The sequence below is a fragment of the Halichoerus grypus genome, chromosome 4 (genome assembly GCF_964656455.1).
Source record: "Halichoerus grypus chromosome 4, mHalGry1.hap1.1, whole genome shotgun sequence".
Lineage (NCBI taxonomy): Eukaryota > Metazoa > Chordata > Mammalia > Carnivora > Phocidae > Halichoerus > Halichoerus grypus.
Genome location: NC_135715.1, coordinates 4,642,530 through 4,668,023, shown reverse-complemented (window position 1 = coordinate 4,668,023; position 25,494 = coordinate 4,642,530). Strand labels below are relative to the sequence as shown.

Here is a 25,494-nt window from a genome sequence, read left to right as displayed (position 1 = left end):
TCAGACAAGTTCTTCATACTTCATCTTCTCTTCATTTGTCACAAACCATTAAAATACCTTCATCCCTTTAATAAAGTGAATCATAATACAGTAATTATATGAATCATCCTTTGATTTGAAGAATTCCAACAACTACTGATAGTTTGACAGTGGAATGAATATACTTTGAAATGAAAAGATGGTTTATTTAACTTCTTTTTCCCTAATTCAAACAAGATTTTGACATTGTGATCCAGAATGACTTCATCTAAAACCTACAGAGAAAAAGACCATAACTGAATTGTGCCAAATTTCCTCAAGAGTGTAGCATATGGATAGAGATTTCTGGGATCACAACAGATTTGGCTACCCAGATTTTTTATATGTTTATGGCATTAAAAGTAGATTTTCTCCAAATGAATAATATCTAATCAATGAGTATTTAGTGAACAGTACCAAGTGTACCAAGTGTAGCGCAAGGATAAATAATAGAGTCCTGGACCTAATTTTACATAGCACATAATTTCTAAGTCAGCAATTACACATAGGGGGAAAAAAAAGAACAATATACATATAGCTTAATAGTCAGTTCAGAATGTCCAGAAGACGGTTCCATTTATGGCCAGAGAAAACCCAGAAATATATATTTTTTAATCCTTAACTTTGCACATTTTCATCGCTTTGGCATGACCCAAGGCCAGACGAAGGACTGCTAATTCCATTTTTCCTTAAATACTAAGATGATGCTATTGGCTGGCATATGCTTGGAACCATTTCTCAAATAGTAATGAGGTATTGCAGTGGTCCATTTCAACTTCCTTAAACAGACAGAAGATCAGTCTGTGCTGTGGAATTGAGCTACCTGATGTCAAGGAATAGTTGGAAGTTGAGGTGCAGAGGGCAGCAGTAAACTTGACTCTTACCCTGTCTGCCCATAAACCAATCTAATTTACTTCCCCTCCATACAGAAACATACCAGTTCCTCAATGAGTAGGAACCCAGAAATTAGAACCTTATCTCCAAACTGTGTTTTTCATTTTCTATGTGCTAAGCCACTACTTTAATGAGGATCAAGATCTAAAGACAAAAATGCAGCCCCCAGAAGAATATCTGGCTCTCTAGAATGCGTAAAAAGAAAAAAAATCTTCTAATAGGGTCAGAAGAGTTGAAAAGAGAGAGTTTCCTGGCCTCTGTTCATAAAGGCAGTTGCCCTAACATGCCTTCATGTTTATTTCAAATCCCACTGCTGAAACCTTTAATGTTAAGTTAGCATTATGGGCAGCATTCCAGACAAATGAGATTTATATAGATGAATAAATTGGCGTATGTGATTGCTGTATTCGTCTAAATAATTCAATATTTTTATGAGAATTATAAGTCACCACTTAGAAACTACAGGTTCTACAGATTCATTAATTGACCCTAAAATACATTTTTAGGAAACAGACTGTATTCTTCTAAAGCAATTATGTGACATTTATTATTCCATAATCATAAAAAAATTTTTAAATGTTAAGGAAACATTTCAAGGCAAATTTAGAATTTAATTTTATACAGAAACAATTTTGGGAGAAGTAAGAAGGCTTGAAGATGACTATTTTCAATTTCTTTAGTTAAAATACCATTTTCCCTATGCGGATCATGCCTAATAAATTTTTACTTACCTATGTTCCTACAGTAAAACATATTTGTACTTAATAATGCTGATGGTTTCCTACATTTACAATTAAAGATTTATCAAGTATTTCTTGATTTAGTAGCAACATAAAACAAAAACAAACATTTATCTTGCCTGAGATGATTAAATAATACGTGAAACTGTCTTTGATTATCTAAAGAATAATGTATTTGAGGGACCTTTAAAAGGAATGGATGTGCAAATAGTCTCTAAGGTGGCCCCATCATCTCCCCTTATGGTCACTGTGTTCTTGTGTAGACTCCACTGGACTTGCTTCCAACAAACAGAATAGAACAAAGAAGGATGTCATTTCATGATGACATGACCTACAATTATAAATCTGTCTTGCTGAGAATCCTTCCCTTTGTGGCTTTAAAGAAGTAAACTGCCCCACAGAGGGTCACATGGCAGAGAACCAATGGGCAGGCGACCAGCAAGTGGCTGAAGTTCTTGGTTCCACAGTCTGCAAGGCACATATTCTGCCAACCACATGGGCTTTATCTGATCTTTTCAGATAAAGAGTAGAGTCGAGTCTCAGATGAGGCCCCAGCCTGGACCACACCTTGACTGTGCGTTTGCTGAGGACATATCTAAGCCATGTCCGGACTTCTGGCCCACAGATGTTGTGAGATAATAAACAAGCATTGCTTTAAATCTCTAAGTTTGTAGTAATTTGTTACACAGCAATAGACAACTGATACAACAGAATTCTCTACTTTTTTTTTTTTCCTTTTTGCAAAGCAAAGAAAATAAACTCAGGCTGCTTCACTTCGATCTATACTTTGAAAAGAAATCTAATACATGATTTCATTTTCATGATTTTGGAAATCTAATACAGGCCCGTGAAAAAAATGGCAACCACTCCGTTGAATAAAAAGCCTAGTAAGTCCTTCAGAAAACTAGTTGGTGCTTTCATGACAATTGCTCACCTCTTCATAGTCTACCTAACGGTTAGATGATGTTACTTGCTAATGATTGGACCATACCCAGTTTTCTTTTGTGATTTCTATGAATATTAGCCTCTAATGCTTCCCAAAATATATCAGATAAATTGAATGTGCAAATTTGTGAAAGCACTGTTTACAATATTCCGAAGTTATGGCTAAGGTGCAGGAGAAAAGAGGTGATATTGTTACACATGCATGAAACTGTAACTACTTTCTCCTAAAGAACAGTAGAAACTTGGTGGCTACCAGAAAATCAGGGTAATCGCCCACTTGAAAATGCTTCATGTTATAAATGCACAGTAAATAATTCAATTTCAAGAGGACTCACTATGGTTTCTTAATATTTAAAAAAAATTAAAATATGAGGATGAGGATTTCACCAAACTATCCCAAATAATGCAGTCTTTAAAATTGCTTCTCTCAAAAATTTCAGCAGATATATTTTAATTGAACAGTTACATTAATTTCCATTTTATCTGCCACGTATGGATACACAGTGAAACATACTAGTAAAAAATCCAGGGAAAGAAGTAAGAAGCTGTTCTATCCTGAATTCCCAGAGGAGTGTGCTATATCCCTCCATGGCACTCATGTATGTGGTGTCAAACTGTGTCTTTTCAGGTATATTTTACACAACCTGCTCACAGGCATTGTATCTTTTCAAACATCTCCTAACTCCTCAGATGATGAACTGTGCACAAGAGTCAATGCATGAATATTTGCTGCTAAATGAATTAAATGAACTGGCAGGGGAAAATGTCACAATAAAAGCTTCAAGAAACTACTTACCAGCATTACTAACCAGAGAGGGAAAGAATTCAATAAAATATATGAGGCCACATCAGTTGTGTAGTTTTTGGGTTTTTTTTCAATTTTCACTAGTTTTATTCAGTGGAACCTCTCACACAATGGAGAATCATTCAACAATTACTGATCAACACTTAGTTTATTGCTGCCTAACAAACCACTCAAAAATGTAGTTTAAAACAACAACCTTTTTATTACAGTCTAAGAGTCTGTGGATCAGGAAGCTAAAGAAGGGGTAGAAGCTAAAGAAGCTACATAAAGGGGGTAGCTTTTCTCTCCTTTAAAGAGTCTGGTGCTTTGAGAAGATCTGAGGGGCTCAGGGTGACCTAAATGGCTGGCATCTGACTCATCTGGAGGTTCCACCCACATGTCTGAACCTGGCCTGGAACAACTCGAAGTCTGGGTTCAACTGAGACCGTCTACAAGAAAGCCTACCCTAGCCTCTCTCTGTGCCTTGGGCTTCCTTACAGTAGGGTGGTCTTGGGTTACTTAAACGTCTTATGTGACTGCTCAAACCTTCCAGAATACATGTCCCAGCAAACAGGGCTAAAAATGCATGGCCATCTATCAGCTCCCATGGAAGTCCCAGAGCATTACCTATGCCCCAGTCTTTTCTATGAAGCAGTCACAACCATGCCCAAATTCCTCTTTGTTGGAGGAATACCAAAGAATCTGCAGAACAGACTTTCCACCAAAGCCTTTGAATGGCCATTCGGAGTTGAGCTTCTTCCTTGTTTTATTTCTAACACTCTAGCTCATTTCATAATGTGAAGTAATAAGAACAATGTTTGGAAAGTATTATTTTAAAACATTTGCCTATGAGCAATTTGAATTTTGGGAACTATTTGAATTGTCTGGGTGATTTCTCAGGTAATATAATAATTTTGCTGCTGTGAACATCCTAGTTAGGTACCTGAATAGAATCTTATAATAAAAAAATATCTACAGCTTTCATTTTATGGTTGGATTGATGAAAAAGTTTCTATTATGCTGTCAAATAGTCTCCCTTTTGCTTTTTTCTATTAAGTGGAATGTTTTCTCTTTCAATCTCTTCCTGACTTTGGTGCCCAATATGATCAAGGTGCAGTATCTTTCCAGTTTCTTTAAAATTCATAAACTAATCAGCAGAACCAAACAGTGATATATTTTGCTAAAGTCTTCTAAATTTGGGAAACAACATCGGACTTTAAAAATTGCTTCTCTGGAAAGGTTCAGAGATGAATAGTTATTTCTTTCTTTAAGTGGCCAGTTTAAGGAAACACACATCCCCCACTGCAAGCTATGGAGTAATTACACTGCTGTTTATGACTTTTCAAACCCATAATTACCCATAAAGAAGCATGTATAAATAAAATACTCTGTTTATGGTTCCCATATAAAAAGCTGTTGTTCAGGAACGAAGATATCAAACACCATATTTTATAAAATTGGTATTTTATAATTATCTGACTTACAGCCTCCTGTATTTTAAGAGAAAAACCATGAAGTTTTCATAAGCGAGTTGCAGCATGGTCCTAATTTCAAGGCTCTTTGAGTAAAATCTAATTTTCACCTATAGGTGAAAGTGGGACCGTATGAAAAAGAAAATTTGTTGCCAGGATTGTTTTTGTCAGGAAAACATTATGAGCACAAAAGCTTTTGGATTAAGATATTTACATGCCTTTAATCTTGTTCTCATTTACGTGCATCTTGGAGAAAAAAAAAAAGCAAGTATTTTCCTGGGTTTTCTCTCATATTCCTTTCTTCCCTTGCTTTAACAATTACCGTTTATATATAAATTTCCTACTTTTTTTTTCCATGTCCATTTATGAGTCACACATGATGAAATGTCTGATTATTCTTTATTTAACTAGGTGCACTGTGGGATATCTTTTATCTCAGTGTCTAAATTACTGTTGCCATATAATAATAGTGCTCAGACTATCCAACAACAGTTTCCACTAAAGATCCATTTTTAGAAAGTAATATTCACTTGTCCCTATACAATTTTTTTCCTATATAGTACACAAAAACTGTACAACAAAATGCATTCCCAGAGGCAATGATTACAAATTAAATTATTAAAATGTTCTTTACACAATATCCTTTAACATATCTGGATGACAACTATCATATCCTCTGCTAATAATCACTGTGATCATTCTTAGAAAACGCATGCATCCTCTTCAATGCTGACACTTCTTTGGCCCCTCGGATTCACCTGCTCAGTCCACAACAAGCAACAGCAACCCTAGAGGACAACCCTTAACCATTAATTGGAGAAGTCAGAGGAACTTGGTTGGACAGCTGCTTGGGAAACCATCCTTAATAATTTACCACATTAAATGCGTCACATATTATCATGTATTTTTAAAAATGTACGATAAGAATAGGTTCAAGTAGCTCAGAACGGAGACAGCACTGCATAGGCAAGAGTGAATTGTAGTAATTTGGTCAAAGGTAGAAAATGGGAACTCTCAAATATCATTGCATGTTTTCCTTGCTCTATTGGAAGCATGAATTCAGCTACTTCATCTGGACCCATGCATTTCAAATGTCAGGCCATTAAGATAAATTAATATATCTGGATGAAGATAAGATTTTTTTTCCCTGAACCCTCTCTATCACAAGTTAATTTTTCTACAATTCTTCATCTACCCTAGTCTTGACTTGGGGAAAAAAAAGGGAATTGCTGAGTGCTACGTAGTACCTTAGCTGTAATGTTTTAGTATTATTCATACAGTCAAGTCATTAAAGAAATGCAAATTTGCACTGCTTAGCTTTTGCACTTTTCTGTTTAAAGTGGATACCGTGAGAAAATTAAACATCCATCCAATTAACATGTAATATTGGAGAAGCGAGCATCATTTCCTCCACAGGGATGCACCATATTTCTGACAAAGACCGTTCGCCAAAAAGGTGAGGAACAAAACAGCATTTCAAATCTTTGGGAATCTGTATTTGTCTTAACTGTAGTTGTAGGTCTTAGTTTTCTTTTCCTGTGTGGACACAGCCGAATGGAAGCTAGGAAAAGCTGACAGCACCAACACTCACGTGGTGGAACCAAAGGACAGTGAACTCTCCAGCCACACATGTGCAGTGCTGCCCATCTGGACCAGGCGACTGGGACAAAGATAGACCCCTTCGTCAATGTGAAGACTCGCTCCTGCGATTAAGACCTTTCAAACATCTCTACCTTTATGAAATAATTGAGGAACATCAAAAATTTTTTAATCCCCAAAGCTTTATGGAAACATTTTAGACTTTTATTATGAAGAAGTTCAAGTTCTTAATATCACATATGAAATATAAGATTAAAGATTTGGGACTATAAATATCAAGGGATTTTGTTAACTTTCCTCACATTTGGAAGCATTTGGATTTGAGAAAATTATTTGTCAACAAACAAAAAAGTTTAGGTACTCTTATGGTATGCTTGTTTTTGCCAAAAAAAAATGTAGATAAATAGCCTCCTTTGACTCCTGGGAGGTAAAACTATATTATACATGATTGGTCTGTTTCATCCATTAAGTCATAAGAACAAAAAATATCAACATATCTAAAGATTGGATTAGTTGTTTTAATAATCTTAAAGAGCCAATGAACTGAAGGGGGAAATTAAGTCCATGGTTGAGCAGGTGAAAAACACAAATAATCTATATTCATCATTGAAATCAAACTACGCCCACAAGGATTTTGTTTACTCAGACTTGAATTCCCTCTTCTTTACTGGAATTTTTCAGACACATTGAATAAAAATGAAAAGTTTAAAAATTCTAAACCAAAGTGATATGGAAGGATTAGTTTTTTCCTCAGTGACTTCTAAAATTTCAATATATATTGAGACACTTCGTGGGACAAACAGAACGTATCTGAATTGTCATAATTTGCCAACCCTCCACAGAGCAGATCGGAACCAGAGACTCGCAGCTCCAATGGGCAGCAAGATCATGTGCATTTGCATGTGGTCTCTTTCCCCACGACTCCCCTTGGACTTGGGCTGAAGCCCCGGCATCAGAAAGCACAGGTGCCCCACACCTTCACGCCCAATGGCTCCTAGCAGCCAGCCCAGTTTTCCCTACAGGGAAGGAGAAATCCTGTTTTTAAATGGTTTAAGATTCAGATCAACCTTTTTAAAATACATTTGTTTCTCTTCAGGCAGAAGATCACTGCTTATCTAGTAGGGTCTCTGTGATTCCCAAGGTTAAATATATCAGAGTGCTTCTAAAAACGCCTCTATGGAAACTAAGTTCGAGATCTCTATTAGGCAGCTGATCTGAACTAGAAGGACAGCTTTGATTAGAAGCTAATTACTAGATGAGAAGAACAAACTTGTCAATGTCTCCTACCAGCTCAGTGTCTAAACAGTGTTGTTGCGTGCGGTACGAAGCGATCACCTCCTTTCAGAGTGGCTTGAGCTGAGAGGACAACTTGCCAGTTACATTTTACTATCCACCTGCTCCGCTCTTCCTCTCCGTGACTCCTCAAACTGGATAGAAGCACCCCGATCTCACAGGACCTGGTGGAACAGCAATTTGTATCTCGCCATTCTTTTAGGTCCCTGTTTATTCCCCACACAAAGCTGCTGTAGCAACAAGAAATCTGGATGAAGTGTGTTGTTTCTTTTGATGTGCCAAAGAACTTTATATTCCATCTACTCCTGCTGCTTTCCTCCCACATTCTCCACCCTTAAAAGAAAAAAAAACAAAGACAAAAACAAAAACAACTAGACAGGAGCAACAATTTGTGACAGGATGGACAGTGTCATCTAAGAGCTAAATTCAGCCTCTGAGATTAAGCTCCAGATACTACTAGGTTTAACTTCTGGCTACGCCACAGCTATCTGTGAGAACTTGAGCACATTCTTTAACTTCTCTAAACCTCAGTCACCATCACCCTGTTTGTTGAGAATGCTAGTTTTGCCCATGATGTTGGATTGTTGTGGGAAATAAACAAGATAAGGATGCTAGAGTCATCAGCCTAGGGCTTATTTATGGTAAAAACTTAATAAATGGGTATAATTCCATGAGAGTGGGGAATTTAATACAGTGATTTTGTCCCTGGATAATATCCCCAAAGAACTGGATATGGGGTGAGTTAATGCCTGAAAAGAAGTGCCACAAAACCAACAGGGAAAGGTCATTATCCACCTTCTCCTTCCCAGTCTGACCATGTTGCTGAGTCCTGTGTGAGAGTCTATAGCAGTGATTGGTGTTTGTGATCAGAAGATAATGAGTATTTCTGCAAATCAGCAATAACAAAAAACAAATTTTCTTTATAGATTAGTCTAACTCTGTTCCTATACATCTTCAGGATAAGCATATGTCATTGATTCATTCTTTTTAAAAGTTATTCAGACCGATAACAATATAAACAGGAACCAGAGAAATAATTTAAAGTTGATGTTGTCAAGACTTTCATTTTTTAAAAGGAAGTATTACTATGAGTGAGGTGCTAGGCTAGGAAATTAGTTATATTTTGTGTGTAAGAAAATTTTTCTTTGGCAGGAATTAGTAATAAGTACAATCTCACTGTGCAAGCTTATCATTTCTGGGGGCCTCATCTTATGCCAAAGGCTGTTGGATGGAATATTTCTAATCATCTGGTCAACCTGCAACACCCAGGCAAGACATCCTGTAGGGTCACAGAAGATAGCTCCATCCCATTTGTACATCTCCTGTAGCAATGTGCTCTGACTGCCTCAGGCAACTCCTGCCATTGTACCCGTTAATAAAACACTCTTCCTTATAGAGAGTAGAGATATTTGTGCATAAAACACCTATGTACAGATCCTCATTCTCACCCCTAGAGCCACTCCAAGTACTGGATAATAAGACTCCCCTTCCACATGCTGATGTTTATCTGGTTAAAGAATCTTGCTGTGTGTCCCCATGTCTTCTCTTCCTGAAGGCAATCATGTTGACACACATGGAGCACAGTTTCATATTTTATTCTCCCCATTCAGTCTTCTATGTCTTGGCACTTGCCATGTTTGCCTTGTCTGCTAGCTCTAGTTCAATATCAAGACAAACTTTTACCCGACTTCCTCTCCCTCCCCAATCAATAAAAATACTAAATTTGGCTGAGTGGGTAAATGCAGGTCAGAGCAGAAAATAACAGGGACACAGAAAACGAAAACAAAGCCAAGTATCTAGAGGGCAGGGCAAAGGGCCCCATCTTTTAAAATGGACTGTGAAGGCACGACTTTGCAGTGCCTTACAAACTACTTTCCCCAAGATTTATTTTTTTAACCAAGAGGGTTCCAGGAGATGGAAGATCATTACAGTGGTTTCTCCACTTGTCCTCTCAAAAAGGTCTGTGCACAAAAGGGCTCAAATCCCTCTGGGGTAACCTAAGGGGATCCACTCAGTCTAAAACCCAGCACATGTAAATTTTTAATCTAAAATAGGGAAAAACTTCGAGGTTTAGGAATGGAACATTTTCACTCCAGCTGAACTTATGTTTTCTACTTTATTTTAGCATTGTTCAATAATTTATTCACCTTTCTAGAGAAGCATGTAGATGTAATAAAACTGAGAATTTTATCATGCAAGATACAAAGTCTGCTTATAAAACCCTTGTGAGTGTTGTTCACCAGACAATTTCTATGAGACCTCAAGTGAAGACTATGTTAATTTTACTGATTTTCTTATGGTTTTTTCCCTGCGTTTTTTAATGAATTGTCCCCATTTATTGAGCATCATCAAGCCCTAGGTTGGGTACATTTATATGCATGGGAGTCTTCTAATTTCTTCCTTGTAACCATGTTATGAAAGAGATACTAAAATCCCTACTTTAAGTAACTAGGGTGATGTCATGTAACTAATAAATGGTGAATCTGAGGGCCAAACCCAGGCTATCCTCAATTGTTCTTTTAACCATTTTATGATATTCTCTATTAGGCTTAAAATTAATTTCTATTTCAATATTTTTTAAAGAAATCCTATAAAGAGATAGCCATATTTAATTCAGTGGGTTCCCTAACTATACGATTAAACCCCAGAGCAACACATTCCTAATAAAGTATAGTAACACATATTATGTAATTGTTGATATTTACAATCAATAATTATTTTGTATTATTTGAAAATGAATTTTCTACTTCATTTAAACATATTCAAAATGACAAATGTGTTTATTTTCTGAAATCCTGAAATTAAAACTTTGTTCCTGTTTAAAACATAAAACAAAGGATCTGAGATGTATAGCAAAATGCACAGATACAATCTCTCTTCCTCCCCAAGGCTGGGAATAGATGGGAGCCATCACCTCTTCTTTAGGATCTGGTGCCTTCACTAATTTTTTTTCTGAATCTGGTACTTTCTATCTCATATTCTCATCCAGGTCCTAGATCAAAAGTTACAAATATTCTAAAGTTTATTTCATCATAAAATATTTATTTCTTTAAATTCACATCTTCCCACCTACTCCATTCTCTTTCTCTTTTCTCTCCTAAGGAAGAGTCATTCAGACTAGTCTTTATCTCAGCTCCAAGTCATTCATTAATCCATCACAATTTGACATCTCTCCCTACCAAGCTATTGAAACTACTCTTGTAAGGTTGACAAGAGCTAATTGCTAAATCCAGTGACCTATTCCTAGGCTTCACCCCACATGTCCTTTCTGCAAGATAAAACAGACCTGACTAATTCTGCATCTTTCTTAAAATCCTTCCCTATACCCTTCAGATTATCACATTTTCGTGATTCCTTCTCCCTTCCCTCTGCCTCTGCTTCTCCCTCTTCCTCCTCTCACTTGTGCATTCATGCCCCACCCCCTCATATTTTTACTCTCATTCCTTGTGCTTCTCTGTCTCCTTCCCTGGTCCCTTTTCTGCCCAAATGCTTAGATGTTGTTCCTCCTCAGGATTCATCTTTGGCCTTCTCTCCATATAATTTGTTTTGGTTAAGTCAACTAATCTCTGTCCACAGCTTTCCAAATCAAACCTACATGTAGAGAGTGAACTTCACTACCAAACTCCCTCAACCAAACTCACATGGCATGCTATCTACTATACATCTTCTGCTATCATTTTCTACAAAAATGAACTCCTTGTTTCTTTCAACAATGCCAGTCCCAACTTGCTCTTCCCTCTGTGTCTCTTTTCTCTTTCGATGGTATCAACTCCCATAATCTCACCTTTTATAAATCTTGAATCATATCCTTCGTCTACAGTCAGTAAGTTTGGACTGAGAAAAGTCCTTGGAATCTTGCTTTTCTTCTCCACTTCCATAGCCACTGTAGTCATTTAGAATTTTCTGCCCAACATGGTAGCCACTAGACACTGAGGCTATTTAAATTTAGAGTAATTAAAGTTAAATAAAATTTAAAATTCAGTTCTTCATTCACTCTAGCCACATTTCAACTGCTCAGTAGCCACACATAGCTAGGAGCTACCATTTTGGACAGGGTGGAGTATAAAACATTTCCTCTGTCATAGAAAGTTCTGTTGAAGAGTACTGATTTAGAGCCATCATATTACCCCAAAGGAAGACAGCAGATTCTGAATTGGTCTCTCTGGCATTACTTCACCCTATCCCAGCCTATTATCACATTGCCGTTAGAGATAATTTTTGAGAAAAACAAAGCATCCCAAATGAATCCCCCTTGATTAAAATTCCTCTCTGATATTTTTTCATCCACAAAATAAAATTCAAAGGCCTTAGCATGGGATATATGATCCTTCACAACTGAGCACAAACACCTCCCCAGAGGTATCTCCTACAGCAAGATTTTTTAACAGTTGTTAAATCTACATGAAAGTATGTGTGGGCTTATTATACTAATCTTTTCATTCTTTGGTATGTCAGTAATGCTCATAATAAAAGAAAAAGACAAAATACATTAAAGTGACAAAGTGAACTTGATCTTTAACACTGCCCAGCTGTTTGACCTTGAAATAGTTAACTTCCTGTCCTTGCTTTACTCATCGATAAAAACTGTGATAAAATTACCTCATATAGAGATGATGTAAAGATTAAATGAATTAGACAAGTTTCTGACTTCTAATAAGCTCTAAAGCTTATTAAACAGCTTGTGTTGAAGCCTGTTCCAGCACTTAAATCTATGAGTGATTCAAATCATTTTCTGTGAGAGCTAATACATTGCCATGATCATCCATTTACATCTCAGTTCAATTTTCTTTTCAAATAAACTAAGTCAGTGATAGTTCAGTAAGAAAGAGCCTGATTGTTTCTGATGGCAGTAGAGACGCAAAGAAAGACCCCTGAACTTTGGGTCTCCCATGGGACACAGCCCCCGGAAATGCCACTTCCAGATGCCAGAAGACTCAGCCAGGAGATAATAAGAAGGCATGAAGACACAGTTTTGACTAGAGCCCATTTCCCCTCCTGGGAGGGGTGGAGCTGGTGACATACAGAATCCCCATGCATTTCCATAGAACTAATTGTTGCATTCACCCATCACATATTATGTGTGGATATGCTACTGTCACTGCTAAAATCAGTAACAGTACATAAACAGATATTAAACTTTTATTTTTGTAAGACTTTTTTTTTTTTTACCATCTCCTGGATAGCTTATACAACATTTTGTTTATAAATGACTGAATGTAGAAACAGACTACCAAGGTAGCTTATACAACATTTTGTTTATAAATGACTGAATGTAGAAACAGACTACCAAGAGGTGGCGGGGGGGCGGCGGGGGACAACTATTACCTTTTAACACTTGAAACAGCCAAGAATTAAATATTTTCCTGTATTCCAATAAAATACATACTATAAATCAGTAACCATTTATTACAAAAAAGGCAAATGTTTCCAGTTTTAAAGAATCAGAGTAAATTTACATTTCTTTAAAGAAATTCCATTATTTGGACTATATTAGTATTTCCTTTTTCCTTAGATAAAACTTAGATTTAATGTTTCACAGCAACTTATGATCTAAAATGTTAAAAAATAAAATATTATTGACATTATAATTACTTCCAAACAGAATAATAAGATCCTCTTGAAATTAATTCCTAAATTAAGCTTTGTCATAATCTGTGACTACTCAGCATTTGTACCTTCAAAAAACTGTATGGATGTCAAGTAGTTATTGTAGTAATATAGAAATAAGTTTTAAAAATGGCTTATCATTACAATGAAAGAAAAGTGAAAAAGAATTAGTGATTTCCTAGGATTAATAAAGTGGACAGATGAAGAACAGACCAGAATCATGCAAAATATTACAAAAAGCGAAAAGGTCTTCTCTAAAACCAACCATGTATTTTTTTAAAAAGTCTAAATTTTGGCCATTTATATGGGCTAAAATTAGAGACAAAAATAATGAGGCTGGGGCTCCTCTAATAAAGTAATTGATCAGTCTCAGAAAGACAATCATTCAGTTTCTGCACTCATGTCATCAGCCCATTATTGAACATCAGTATAATGACTCAGTTCTACCTAAAAGAAAGAATAGGCATAGCCAGTGGGCCCATTCTTAGACATTCAAAACTCTGGTCTTTTCCGCATCCACCTCCCTCTCTCCATGTTCTCTTTGGCCATATCCCTTAACCCTTACATCCAGTTGGTTCATTTTTCATCTTATTCCTCAGTCTAGTTACTACATATTTGCTCCCCTGCCCTCTGGCTATGTCCTGTTGCCTCTACCACTTTTCAAAAATATCTTGAGTTCCATTCTCAACAGTTGAGCAAATGAGATTATCATGTATTACAGAGGCACGGGAACTGGAAGGTCTTTGCACTTGAGCTGTCCCCTGACAACTAGAACAGTGGTTCTCAACCTTTGCCATACACGTGAGTCACCAGGGAAACTGGACATCCCAAGCCCACGACACAAACCAGATCAATGAAATCAGAATCTCTTCCAGGGCTAGGGGGCTTCTTCAAAGATCCCCCAGGATAATCCAGTGTGACCCCAAAGACCACTGATCTAGACTAAATGTTTACTGATATTGAAGAAACATCTTTGCAGTATAAATCAATATAAAATAAACAACAAAAATGTTTGGTGCTGAGTTAATGTGATGTTGATATACAAGATGAAGATTAAGCAGGAAACTAGGACTTGAAATTAAAGCAATAGGTCAGATAATTCAAACCAAAACATTCTCTTGTTTGAAATATCTATCTGTATATTTGTTCTCGCATATTTAATCTAACAAGAAAAGATACCTCAATGTACTATGATTTATATGTGGGGGAGCATGAGGCTGAAAGCATTGTTTGATCTCCTTTCCTTCATATTTTAATTCACCTTGCATATGCAGTCACCATCTTCACCTAATTAAAGTGATTAAACCAATGTATAACAGCAATTATTGAAACTTTGTGGTTATGCCCTATATAGCTACTAATTTGACCCAGTTACAAAAAGTAAAAATATTCATTCTTTAGTCTATAAAACAACAGGCATCTAATATTAAGATAAAATTTGGGGTGTTCCCTTATAAAAATAAAACACAAATCATAAATCAGTAGTCGCATATAGAGCAAAAATATAATAAAGAAAAAATCTGGGTCATAAAAATGATTATGATCGTGGCTTTGACCTTATAAATGGCCTTATTAATGGCAAAAGTGATCATCTGCAAGGTTAGACTGTTTGATTTTGCAGATTTGAAAATAATAAAGTGGTAGAATATAAAAGAGCTGTATTTGCAGATGTATTCCACAGTTCTGGACATTATGACAGTGTCATAATACTTACAATAGTACTTCATCAACAGCAAAATAATATTTTAGTGGAAAGAACTGTTAGATATTTTTCTTTTAAAAAAAAACTATTTTTTTAAGAATCTATAGTGCATGACACCAAAATAAATAAGAATCTAAGAAATGCCTTGTTTTCAAACTGCACATTATGTAATCTAAATTCTATGTTATCAAACTGGTTACTGTTTGTGTTTCCTGCAAACAATACAGAAAGCTTCAGGTATCACAACTGTTGTATACGCCTAACACTGGCAGGGTTATCTCTTTGGTCAGTGATTGTTGAATAAAAATAAGCAAGAGAATCTGCTTTAATATGAGATTATAAAAATTAAAATATGAGAATGCATATGTTCATGAGAGTATAAAGATTAGACTTTGTGCTGACAGAACTAAAATACAGATGACGTAATGATTTATGGTAGAATCTAACCTCAAATCTGCTTTCACTGACCATCTGTCTAAAGGTATACTAAATAAATAAAGTTAGCAGTAACAAAAGTTCACCTGTTCACACAGAAATTTATATTTCCTAAGTATCACAAGTTTTTATAATACACATTTTCAAGAATGCTTAGGAGCTAAAGAATGGCATATTTAACAGAAAATCTTTACGTTAAAAAATCCAGCATGTTAATAATATGCATATGTAATTTTGTATCTTAGAATAGTGTATTCTTTTTTTTAGAATAGTGTATTTTTTAATAATACCACCCAACTTGAAGTTTTTTACAGATTTGTTAGACTCTTATTAAGCATATATCAAAAACATTATTTTGAATAACACTGTAAACTACAGAGAATTACTGTCATAATTCTTGCTACCTGATTTATGTAATATAGCAGCTTGAATGCTATAATATAAATGATACATGCAAGGTTTTGTTGTTTATTTTTTCATAAATCACTTCCTAGATAAATGTGCATATTTTCTTTTAAAAAATTAAACCAGTTATTTCTTAGAATATTAGGAAATATTCTTGGATACAAATTATTTCTATTATATGTTGTAATACAAAGGTTTGTTAAAGTAAATCTAAGTTGTATTTGATCTCCAATTACTTTGGACTCAAGACATTATGATTGTATCAGATCAATATTAAGAGTTTTTTTTTTCCAGCATAATGGGCCAAAAAAGCCTTTTTAAAAAGTTAAATAAAAATTAAATTTGATCTATTTTAATTTTATACATACATGCTATGTGGCATTTTTCTTAATGGAGTGAAGAATATAAAACTAGAAGGTAATAATAATACATGCCCTAACTTTTAAAAGTTAGAAATCATAGCATTAATTATTTGATTATATATGGGTATAATAAAAATATATGTCTCCTAAAATATGAATTCTAATAGTTTGTTTAGCTAATATGATTAAATATATTCTGTCTATAATTCTATAAATATATTTATAAACTATCAAAATTGGATCTTTTTCATGAATATATTACCAATCCCAGAAATATAATGCATTTACTTTTAATGTAGCCTAGGACTTTGTGGCTACCTTAAAATTTGGAAAATTTTGCATGGAATGTATATTTAGAACAAGGCCCCTGATGATAGTCCCCTTTTCATAATTATAAGTATGTCTGAAATCAGTATGTTTAGAAAGAACTCAGACACATCCTTCAAATGTGTACAAGTAGCATGTTAAGCCATGTAATATAATTTGCATGTGGATATGTTTGTGACTTTTGCAGAACCATAAAGAAATCATACGTTAAACTAAGAAACTAAGCACTCAACTTGTGAATTATTAGCCCAAAAACACTGACACCTTAGAATTGAAACTGTAATTTTTGAAAACAGTTATTGTGGGATAAATATGTCAAATTAACAAATCTAACTGAAATCACACAACCAAGAAATAGCTACAAGACATCATGGGTAATAAATTCTGTGTTGTGGTAATGAAAAACTCAAATGTCTGTATTTACTTTTCCATGTGAGGAAGAAATCTTCCTAAGAAGCAATTAATATTTTTATGATACGCTTTTGTGTATACAGGTAATGATGACTCTTTTATACAGAAACACAATCCAGAAGTACTTTACAACATGACAAATTAGTTTAACCTACACTATACCTTACTATGATAATATAAATATCAAGTTGAGATTTTGTTCAGGTCAAGGAGAAAATAAACATTTATATATATTTAAAATCTGGGTATTTGAACAAGGATATATTTGACATGTTTATTTGAAAATATGCTGCAGTCTATTGACAATGAAAACTATCTTTTAAATACTGAACCTATGCAAATTGGAATTACTAGAAATTTCTATAAAAGTTTGCATTCAGGGAAGCAAGCAAATTCATATTATTACAAGGTACCACTTTTAAACCTAACTATACTAAAGCCCTTGCACCCTTTTCATTAGTAGTGGAATTAGTGTTCTTATCTTTACAATTCTGATGCAACATATCTTGTCAAAATAAACAACTATGCAATAAATGTGCCAGTCATTCACCAACTTCTGCCATTAAGAATAACTTTGATCCCCAGGCATGAATTATCGTGGTATGGTTACGAAAAATAGGTAGAAAGTTTAAGAGCCATTTATCTAGTGAAGTAGCATTCCAAGTTAATGTTGTAAACTCAACATTACTATTTGCAAAAAAGATCTGTTTCTGGTCTTTTAAAGAATGTTGACAAAGCAAGTTTACTTTGAGTTTAGCTTAATTGTCAAAAGCACAGTCAATCCAAATTAAAAAAAAAAAAAAAAAAAAAAGCCCTTGAACTATGTTCATTTTAAACAGGTATCTCTTAGCCCAGTTCTCTTGTCAAAGTATCACAAAAACCTTTGATCCACACCACCCTTGATTACACTTCCCCAGTACAAAGTAAGTGAGGCAGAAGACAGTTGTTCGGTCCCTGTGTGGGGTTGGGGGAGTAGTGAGGAGAAAGGAAGAGAATGTGGTGTATTATTTATTTTGAAAAGCCATACTGTTTTGTTGTGTTAAGAATTACCCTTGGAATGAAACATAAAGGCTCATTGAAATTCTGTCATCATTTCTTCCCTACTAAGAGGTCACTGCAGTATCTTCAACAGAGCTGTCAAGCAAATCTCATTTCAGCACCACGGACAGGGACACTTCTACTAGCATAAGCACCCATGGTTACATTGACCATTTCTTGAGAAACTTGGCATTCTCTTCTTTGTCGATCAGCAAGGATTATATCCATCATTATATTCAACAGGAAGAGGTTGAATATAATACACATGATTAAGGAGATCAGTATTTTTCATTCACAGCATCTAGCACTTGCCATTTAGACGTTCTGAAGAGCATCCTGGAAATTAAAGCTAATTACATAAGGTGTCTGATAAATAAGTTAACACTGATCATCGATCACCAGATATTTAATTAAAACTTTCTACTCATAGTGAGTCTCAGATCAATCATTATACAAATGTCTAAGAGAAAACAGGAAACTTCTGGTGAATAAATATGCTTAGGTAGGCCTCCATACTTTGCAAACAACCAGAATTACCCCTGTAAAACAGGCAAAATGCTTTTCCGTTCTTCCTACATAAACAACTACAAACACTGTCTATTGTCCCTCTGGTCAACCAACTTAATGATGTCACTATGAGAGAGATCATGTGTGCAGGTCCATAAGCCAAACCACACATGCCTGTCACCGACTCTGGTTTTATCTGGGGTCACCAGGATGCAGTCCCATGTCTGTCTTCCCAGCAAGCTGCATTCAAATTCCATTTTTCTTTTTTTAAAAAGGGGAACAGAGTTTGAACCAATTGCACAGCCACAAGAGTTAAAGCATCAGCTTTATGATCTCAGAACGCCAGGGTCTTCCCTGAGCTTCCAAGGACTCCCAGAAGAAGGCACCGGTCCACAAGCAATCCTTGAGGTATTCCCAACTCAAGCAGCAAGTCAAGCCCTTACTACAAAAGCAACAACAGAAGTAACAAAACCAGCAGGAAAGGAAAAAAAAAAAAAAACTATTTTAAAACTCTAGAAGACATCTCAGCCAAACACACACAAGACAGAAAAGCGCAAGAAGGGAGGGGGAAATCCAGTGTTCCTACCTTACAGTCCTCAGGACACGACTTCACCGAGTACTCCTCCGACTGCAAGTACTTATGGAGCACGCTCTCAAACTCTTCGTATTTCTCCTGAGCGTGGTGGTCGTAGTCCTGGTAAGCCTCGACGCACTGCCTGCAGGTGGTCATCTCGCCGCCCTCCTTGAGCACCACATCCAGACTACAGTTCAAAGTGTTGGGACTGGACAACCCCGAGAACAACTCCCAAAGTGTGTAGGAATTACAAAACGAAAGGTAAAAATCCGACAAGTTCCAGAGCGGAGCTGGATGCGTCCCCCTCACCGGCTGCTCCTCCCCCGCGGCCGCCACCCCCCGACTCCAGTTCCTGGCGCACACGGCGTCCGCGCTCTCCACCGTGAAGCACTGGCCCGAGGAGGCGCCCTGGGGGTAACAAGTCTCCAGGCGCCACACGGGTTTGGCAGAGTTTCCTAGAAAAAGAGCCTTGCTCCGGTTGTTTTTGCCTCGGTTGCCCTTGCCGCCGCCGCCGCCGTCTCCCGGGGAGGGGGGCAGGGTGGGGGACGAGGAGGCGGAGAGGAGTCTGTGTGCCTGGGCGGCGGGCGAGGACTCCCCCATGCTCGCCAGGAGCGCGGGCCAGGAGGGCTCGTGCTGCCGGTGCCGCTGCTGCTGCTGCCGCCGCTGCCGATGCTGCTGCTGCTCCTTGTCGCGGGTCCGGGTCAGCTTGGCCTCGGCGCAGAACCACAAGTGATCAGAGAGCAGGACTGTGAAGAACAAGAGAGATGCCAGAGACAGTCGCCATTTCTGAGCCCTCTCTGAATCGATGAACGGTTTCTCGTTCTCCCGGGGTGCTGCCAACCAGATTTTTAAGCCGTCGTCATACTGCCGACACATCCAAGCACCCCTGGTCATATTTTGGGAACGCACAGCCCTGGCCGACTCCACCGTGAGGGCTCCCGAGCCGGTGTCACCACAATATGCATTGACTTAAAGGGTTTAATTTCCTTATCCCCTCCTCCCGGTTCTCTCTCTCTCCCTCTCTCTCTCTCTCTCTCTTCTCTCTCTCTCTCTCTCTTTGCCTACATAAATATTACCGGGCTTTGGAGGAAGATCTGACTTGCTCCCGACCTAATCATAAGCCGACCCCATCCTCTGTAGAGTGGAAAACAATAATGGAGAGAGAGGGGGAGAGAGGGGGAGACGGAGAGGCAGTCGGAGGAGGCTGGGGCTGGTGGCCGGCGGTGAGCCGAGTGCAGGAGGTGATGCTGGTGGAGGCGGCGGGCTGGCTGGCGCTGCTCCTCTCACCCAGGCATTGTCACAGCGCGGGTCCCCATGGCCCTGCTGAGGACAGCCCGCTCTCCCCCGCCAGGGGCATGCCGCGTCTCCGCTGCCCACTGACGGCGACCGGAGCGCCTCCCCAGCTCCTCTCCTCCTCCTCTTCCTCCTCCTTCCTTTCCTTCTCCTTTCTCTCCTCCTCCGCCTGCTCCTACTTCTCGCTCGCTCTCCCCGAGTCCGGAGCCTGGGCAGCCGCCGCCGGCAGGGCTCTCCCTCCCCCCCACCCCCCACCCCGCGCTCGAACTGCCGCCGCCGCCGCCGCTGCAGGTCTGCCCGCGGGCGCCGCCGCCGCCGGGCTCCGACTGCTGACGCCGCCTCCCCCGGACCTCGGGGCCGAATCGCCTGGGCTGGGCCTCCCGAGAGCCACAGTCATCTTCAGTCCCCGGCTAAGTTGCCGCCATCTTCGTCCTGGAGAAACACTTTTTTGGGGGGGAGCACTGGCTTTTGCGTCATCTCCTCCCGCGCCGAGATCTCTCCATCCTGGCGCATTGGCACCGGGCTGGGCCCGGGCGCAGCAGGAGAGCGAGGACGCACGGGGGCCGGCGGGGTGGGGGCCGCTGTGCCCGCGGGCCCCGCCTGGACTTCTGGGCTCCCGGCGCCCTCCCCACCTTTCGGTTTTCCTTTTCTGTTACCACTGATAAAAGTCAGAATGCGGACCGCAGGGCTGAGGATGCTGGCTAATTTCTACAGCCTCCCCGGCTCCCGCTCTGCCTCCGGAAAAAGTCCGAGCTGCGGGCGGGCGGTTAGAGGTTTCTAGTGGGGCGAGGGTCTGGGTATTGCCTTCTTACCTAAGGAATGATCGACTTCAGATGAAAGGATAGGGGACAGGAGAGTAAACAAGAATTGGCTAGAGAAGACAGGAGGTGACATTTGGTCTCTGCATGTGCCTAGGGATCCCCAGACAACTAGAGATCAACAGCTACTAGTGCGTTAAATTATTTTGTCAAATGATTCCAGTGTTTGGAAGGGATGGCGTGTGTGTGCATCTAGATCTATACTTGTAGCTGTACATCTTACAGCGACATATTTCACATTACAAAGTAAAAGATTAGAAGCAACCTCACAGAGTCTTAGGGGGAAAAAACCTAAGAAGACCTAGGCTATCGGGCGGTCACCGCCTAGCCATCTGCTCCGGGCTCGACGTCTTGACCTCCGCCACTTCTTCCTCCGATGTGGAGCATCCCAAACTCCCGTGACCCCCCCCCCCCACTCCGACGGCCTGCGCCCCAGCCCCCACTGAGCTGGGCTCTGCTACCGCTAGGACTTCCGCAGCAGCGGGCTACCGGGCTGCCCGAGAAGCAGCCGCGGCAGTCCGAGCCTCTGGTGCCCCTTAGCGTTGGCTCTCGGAGTTCCGAGAATGGAAAGCAGCAGACACGCTGGGAAAATGTGGGGTCCCCTCCATCCCGACTCGTGCCGGACGATGCTGTGAGCAAAGGTCTCATTTTCCCCGAGGACCCTGCCCACTCCGCCCCTCCCTCGCACCCCAGCGGCCGGAGCAGGAGGCTGCACCGGAGCCAGCTCCCCTGCGCGCGCACCCGGAGCGCAGCGCTGCCTCGAGCTCTCTCTAGCTGTCGCGCAGGGCAGCGACTTGCTCCACCCGGCCACTCACTGTGTCAACGTCCCTCCTCTGCTTTCTAATGACCCAAATACTCTGTCCGGTGCACATTTACATGGGCAATACTAGGGTGCCATCGTTCTAAGTCAATATCGTGGGGAACCAAAAGGATGGATCATCATCCGTATTCATTTTCCTTTCCGAGGCGCTGTGAGTGTTGGGACACGGGAGAACGGGGTAGCTTTTAAAATGGCAAGTCGAAAAAGATAATGGGCATGATTGAACCAGCCAGCCCTTTCCTCAGCATAATAAGGTATATACTAAATTTTACTCACAGAAATCCTAAGTTCCTAAAAACTATATGCACTGACCATCAAAGCTTGGTGCAGTTTGAGAGCTGGTTGATCTTTAGGTGTCCTGTAATGTTTTTAAAAGACCATTTGTGTGGGTATATCATTCCGGGACCTTGGATTTCAACATGCTAATCTTTTTTAACTACATGTAAGATCTAGAAACTAACTGATATATGTTTTATGTCAAGTTTATCCTTACCTCAAAGCATCTTTAAATAAGCAAAAACTGAGGTTCTGTTGAAGATTAAACATGAAATAAAACTTTTTTCTGAGCTTTGTATCTGAACCCAGCTTAAGCTTTGGAGATAGTCTTTTAATTCTTCTCTCTTTTGATAGCTTAAATATCTTGACATTGAATAAAATATTCTTTTCTCAACCAGTGATGTATGTAGATGAAGATATCCTTGGAAAAATCCCTTAAAATTTTAGAGAGCATTCTTCTACCCTCTTATCATGATTACTCTCTTCTTAAATGTAAAACTCCAACCCTCTTAAACCAAATCAGATTTAAATACAACATAAAGTCTGCTTTTGGACATGAGTTTAGGGTCTGGCATTTTCTATTGTATAAATAAATATATGTGGAAGATAATATCAGAAGTCTGCATTTCTGTTACTCAATAAAAGATGTGCAGAACATGAAAGTGAACATATCATATTCTAAATCCTGAGATGATTCCCTCTCCTTTTTGTTTTGAACCGGTTGCCGTTTGAGATAAAATATACATGAAATGCAATAATCCAAGGCCTTTCTTTTTATAAACTCAAAGCGAGGATTTTTTAAAAACTTTAGATAATGTTAAAAGGAATTTTTCTTGATTATCTCTGTTATCTGTCTTTATCTCTATCTCTACATTCAGCGGTTTAAAACCTGGGTGACAGGATTTAATTTCTCTGCTTTCTCATATCTACCCTTTCATTTTTCTTCACTTTGTTTCTTCCTAATTTGACAGGTTTATATTTCTCTTGATCTCTCCTGTGCAAGATACAAAGCTCAGAAAATGCTTGGCTAGGGAAGCGCACAGGGTCCCTGAGCTAAAAAGCTCACACAGAAAGCTTACAGGCAGACCAGACTGAGTTTCAAAACAGAAATATGATCTGAGGGCTACTGGCTTTTTCACATGAAAATGGAAAATCCATCAGAGTCCTTCTGCTACCCTAAAAGGAAAATGGTGGGCAAAGTAGCTGTTGTAAGGGATCCAAGGCTGAAATTCCTAAACAGACAGCAACTCTCCAGCTATGCAGCACCCCACCACTGCCCAACCCAGTGTCCTATGCACCCCATATGCCTCCAGTCTTGGCACTTTCAACTCAGGTCACACATACTCTTGTTCACAGTCATTAAAAGCACCTTGGTTGAATATGAAAAGACCTTAAGTTCCTCTTCCAAGAAAAAAAAAGGGCAAAAGTTATGCTGAAATGAACTATCTTATTTGTTCTTAAAATATATATTCTGTCTTTCTTCTCCCAAATCCAGTATACTATAATTTTTTACCAACCCCCTTCCCCAACCCAACCACTCCATATTTATTTTCAGCTTCAAATTTCACGTACAAGCCTGGATCCGGGCTCTGGTGAGTGCCCCTGTGATCCACAGACAGACTCATAAAAACTCCTAAGGGAAGTATTTTAAAGCTAAGGACCAACACACCTACTGAGACCAAACTATTTACAGTTACTCCACACAGTGTGTCTCAGCATCACTTCTATCGTCATTCAGGGTCAGATCATCCTCTGTTGGGGGAGGGGGGCCTGTCCTATATTTTGGACAAGGTACAGCGGACTCCAAAGCCTCTACTCACGAAACACCAGTAGCACGCCCACCTCTCCCCAGTTCTGGCACCTAGAAATGTCTGCAAGCACTGCCAATGCCTGGGAGCAAAATCGCCCCTGTTGAGAACCACTGCTCTGGAAACATACCAAAGTCATAGTTACTTAATTCATGTCTGTATGGGAGAAGCTCTGGCATCAGAGATAAAGCCATAATGTTTTCTTTATATTCAAGGAATTTATAATCTCAAAACTCCTCACCTAGAGTCACCACCTCATCATACATCTCATTACAGAATTATTTTCAAGAGACTAAAGAACTCTCTAGAAAATCTCTTCACCTCTCTGCCCAATACAAAGGTAAGGGGGTAACTGACAATTATCATTCAAGTCTGATTAATGTCAGAATTTTTCTTCATAATTCAGATAAAAAATGTTATTTGTTAACCATACTATTTATTAATCAGGCAACTGTCTGTTTGTTCTTTACATGTGGACTCTCAGCCACAATATATCATAAATTAAACTAAATCTGTGTGTGTTCATATATATATTGTAATGTAACTACTGCATGCACATCATAAACAATTACAACAAATAAGCAATTTTAGAAGTCATAAGTAATCCCATCACCCATATACAGTCATTATTTCCATTTTGCAGTATCTAACAGTTATTTTATATCGTAAGTTCCATTTCAGGATATTTACTAAACCAGATTTTTGAGGATTGAAGTAAGACGTAGCATACATATCCACATTTATTAGATAATAATGCAAATATCCCTTCAGTATCTCATTGTTAATTTTAATCAGAGACACATGAATTCTAATGGTGTCAGAATATTACCCTCTCTCTCTTTTCTCTAAGTGTGTGATCGAATCAGAAAGAGGACTAGGAATGAGGAAATCAAAAAAATGAACAATATATAAAATTAAAGGTCCATTACTCTCAAACAAGGGGAAGAAGCGAAACCAGGCACTGTTGTTTTTATCTTGCTGTTATTCATATCTAGTCAAAGTATGCCTCACAAAATATTTCAATGATGCTTAATAGAAGTCTGATATACTGCATTAAAATAACAGAGGCTAGGAGCCTGCTGTTTTATCTGATTTTTTTATAATTGAGACAGTAATACTTTCTTTCTACAATAGACTATAGTCAATTCTTTGTTTGTAAGTAATCTGGACCTTGCCTTCCTGTAATAGTTCCCCATGAATTAAGATGCTTTAAAGTAAAACAACTTCAAGGGTCCTGCCCTCTGAAAGTAAAACCTTCACAACCAATCCCACCTCTGCTTACTCTACATGGGTTCTCTACGGGGAGACGAGATGAAAGACCGTGTCTGACCTCATGAAGCTTAGTCCCAGAGTAGAGGAAATGACA

At 38.7% G+C, this 25,494-nt stretch overlaps 1 protein-coding gene across 2 annotated transcripts in view; it reads right to left on the bottom strand.

The window, feature by feature from the left end:
* The window catches only part of NALF1 (NALCN channel auxiliary factor 1), a 599,091-nt gene extending 578,414 nt beyond the window's left edge, over positions 1–20,677 (bottom strand). Inside the window, exon 1 of one of the 2 annotated variants that reach the window (XM_078070097.1) lies at positions 19,126–20,677. In XM_078070097.1, coding sequence (XP_077926223.1) covers positions 19,126–20,007 — 882 coding nt within the window. In that variant the 5' untranslated portion in view covers positions 20,008–20,677. The remainder of the gene's footprint in view (positions 1–19,125) is intronic. The other variant, XM_078070096.1, reaches the window with a different exon arrangement.
* Positions 20,678–25,494: the final 4,817 nt, after the last annotated feature.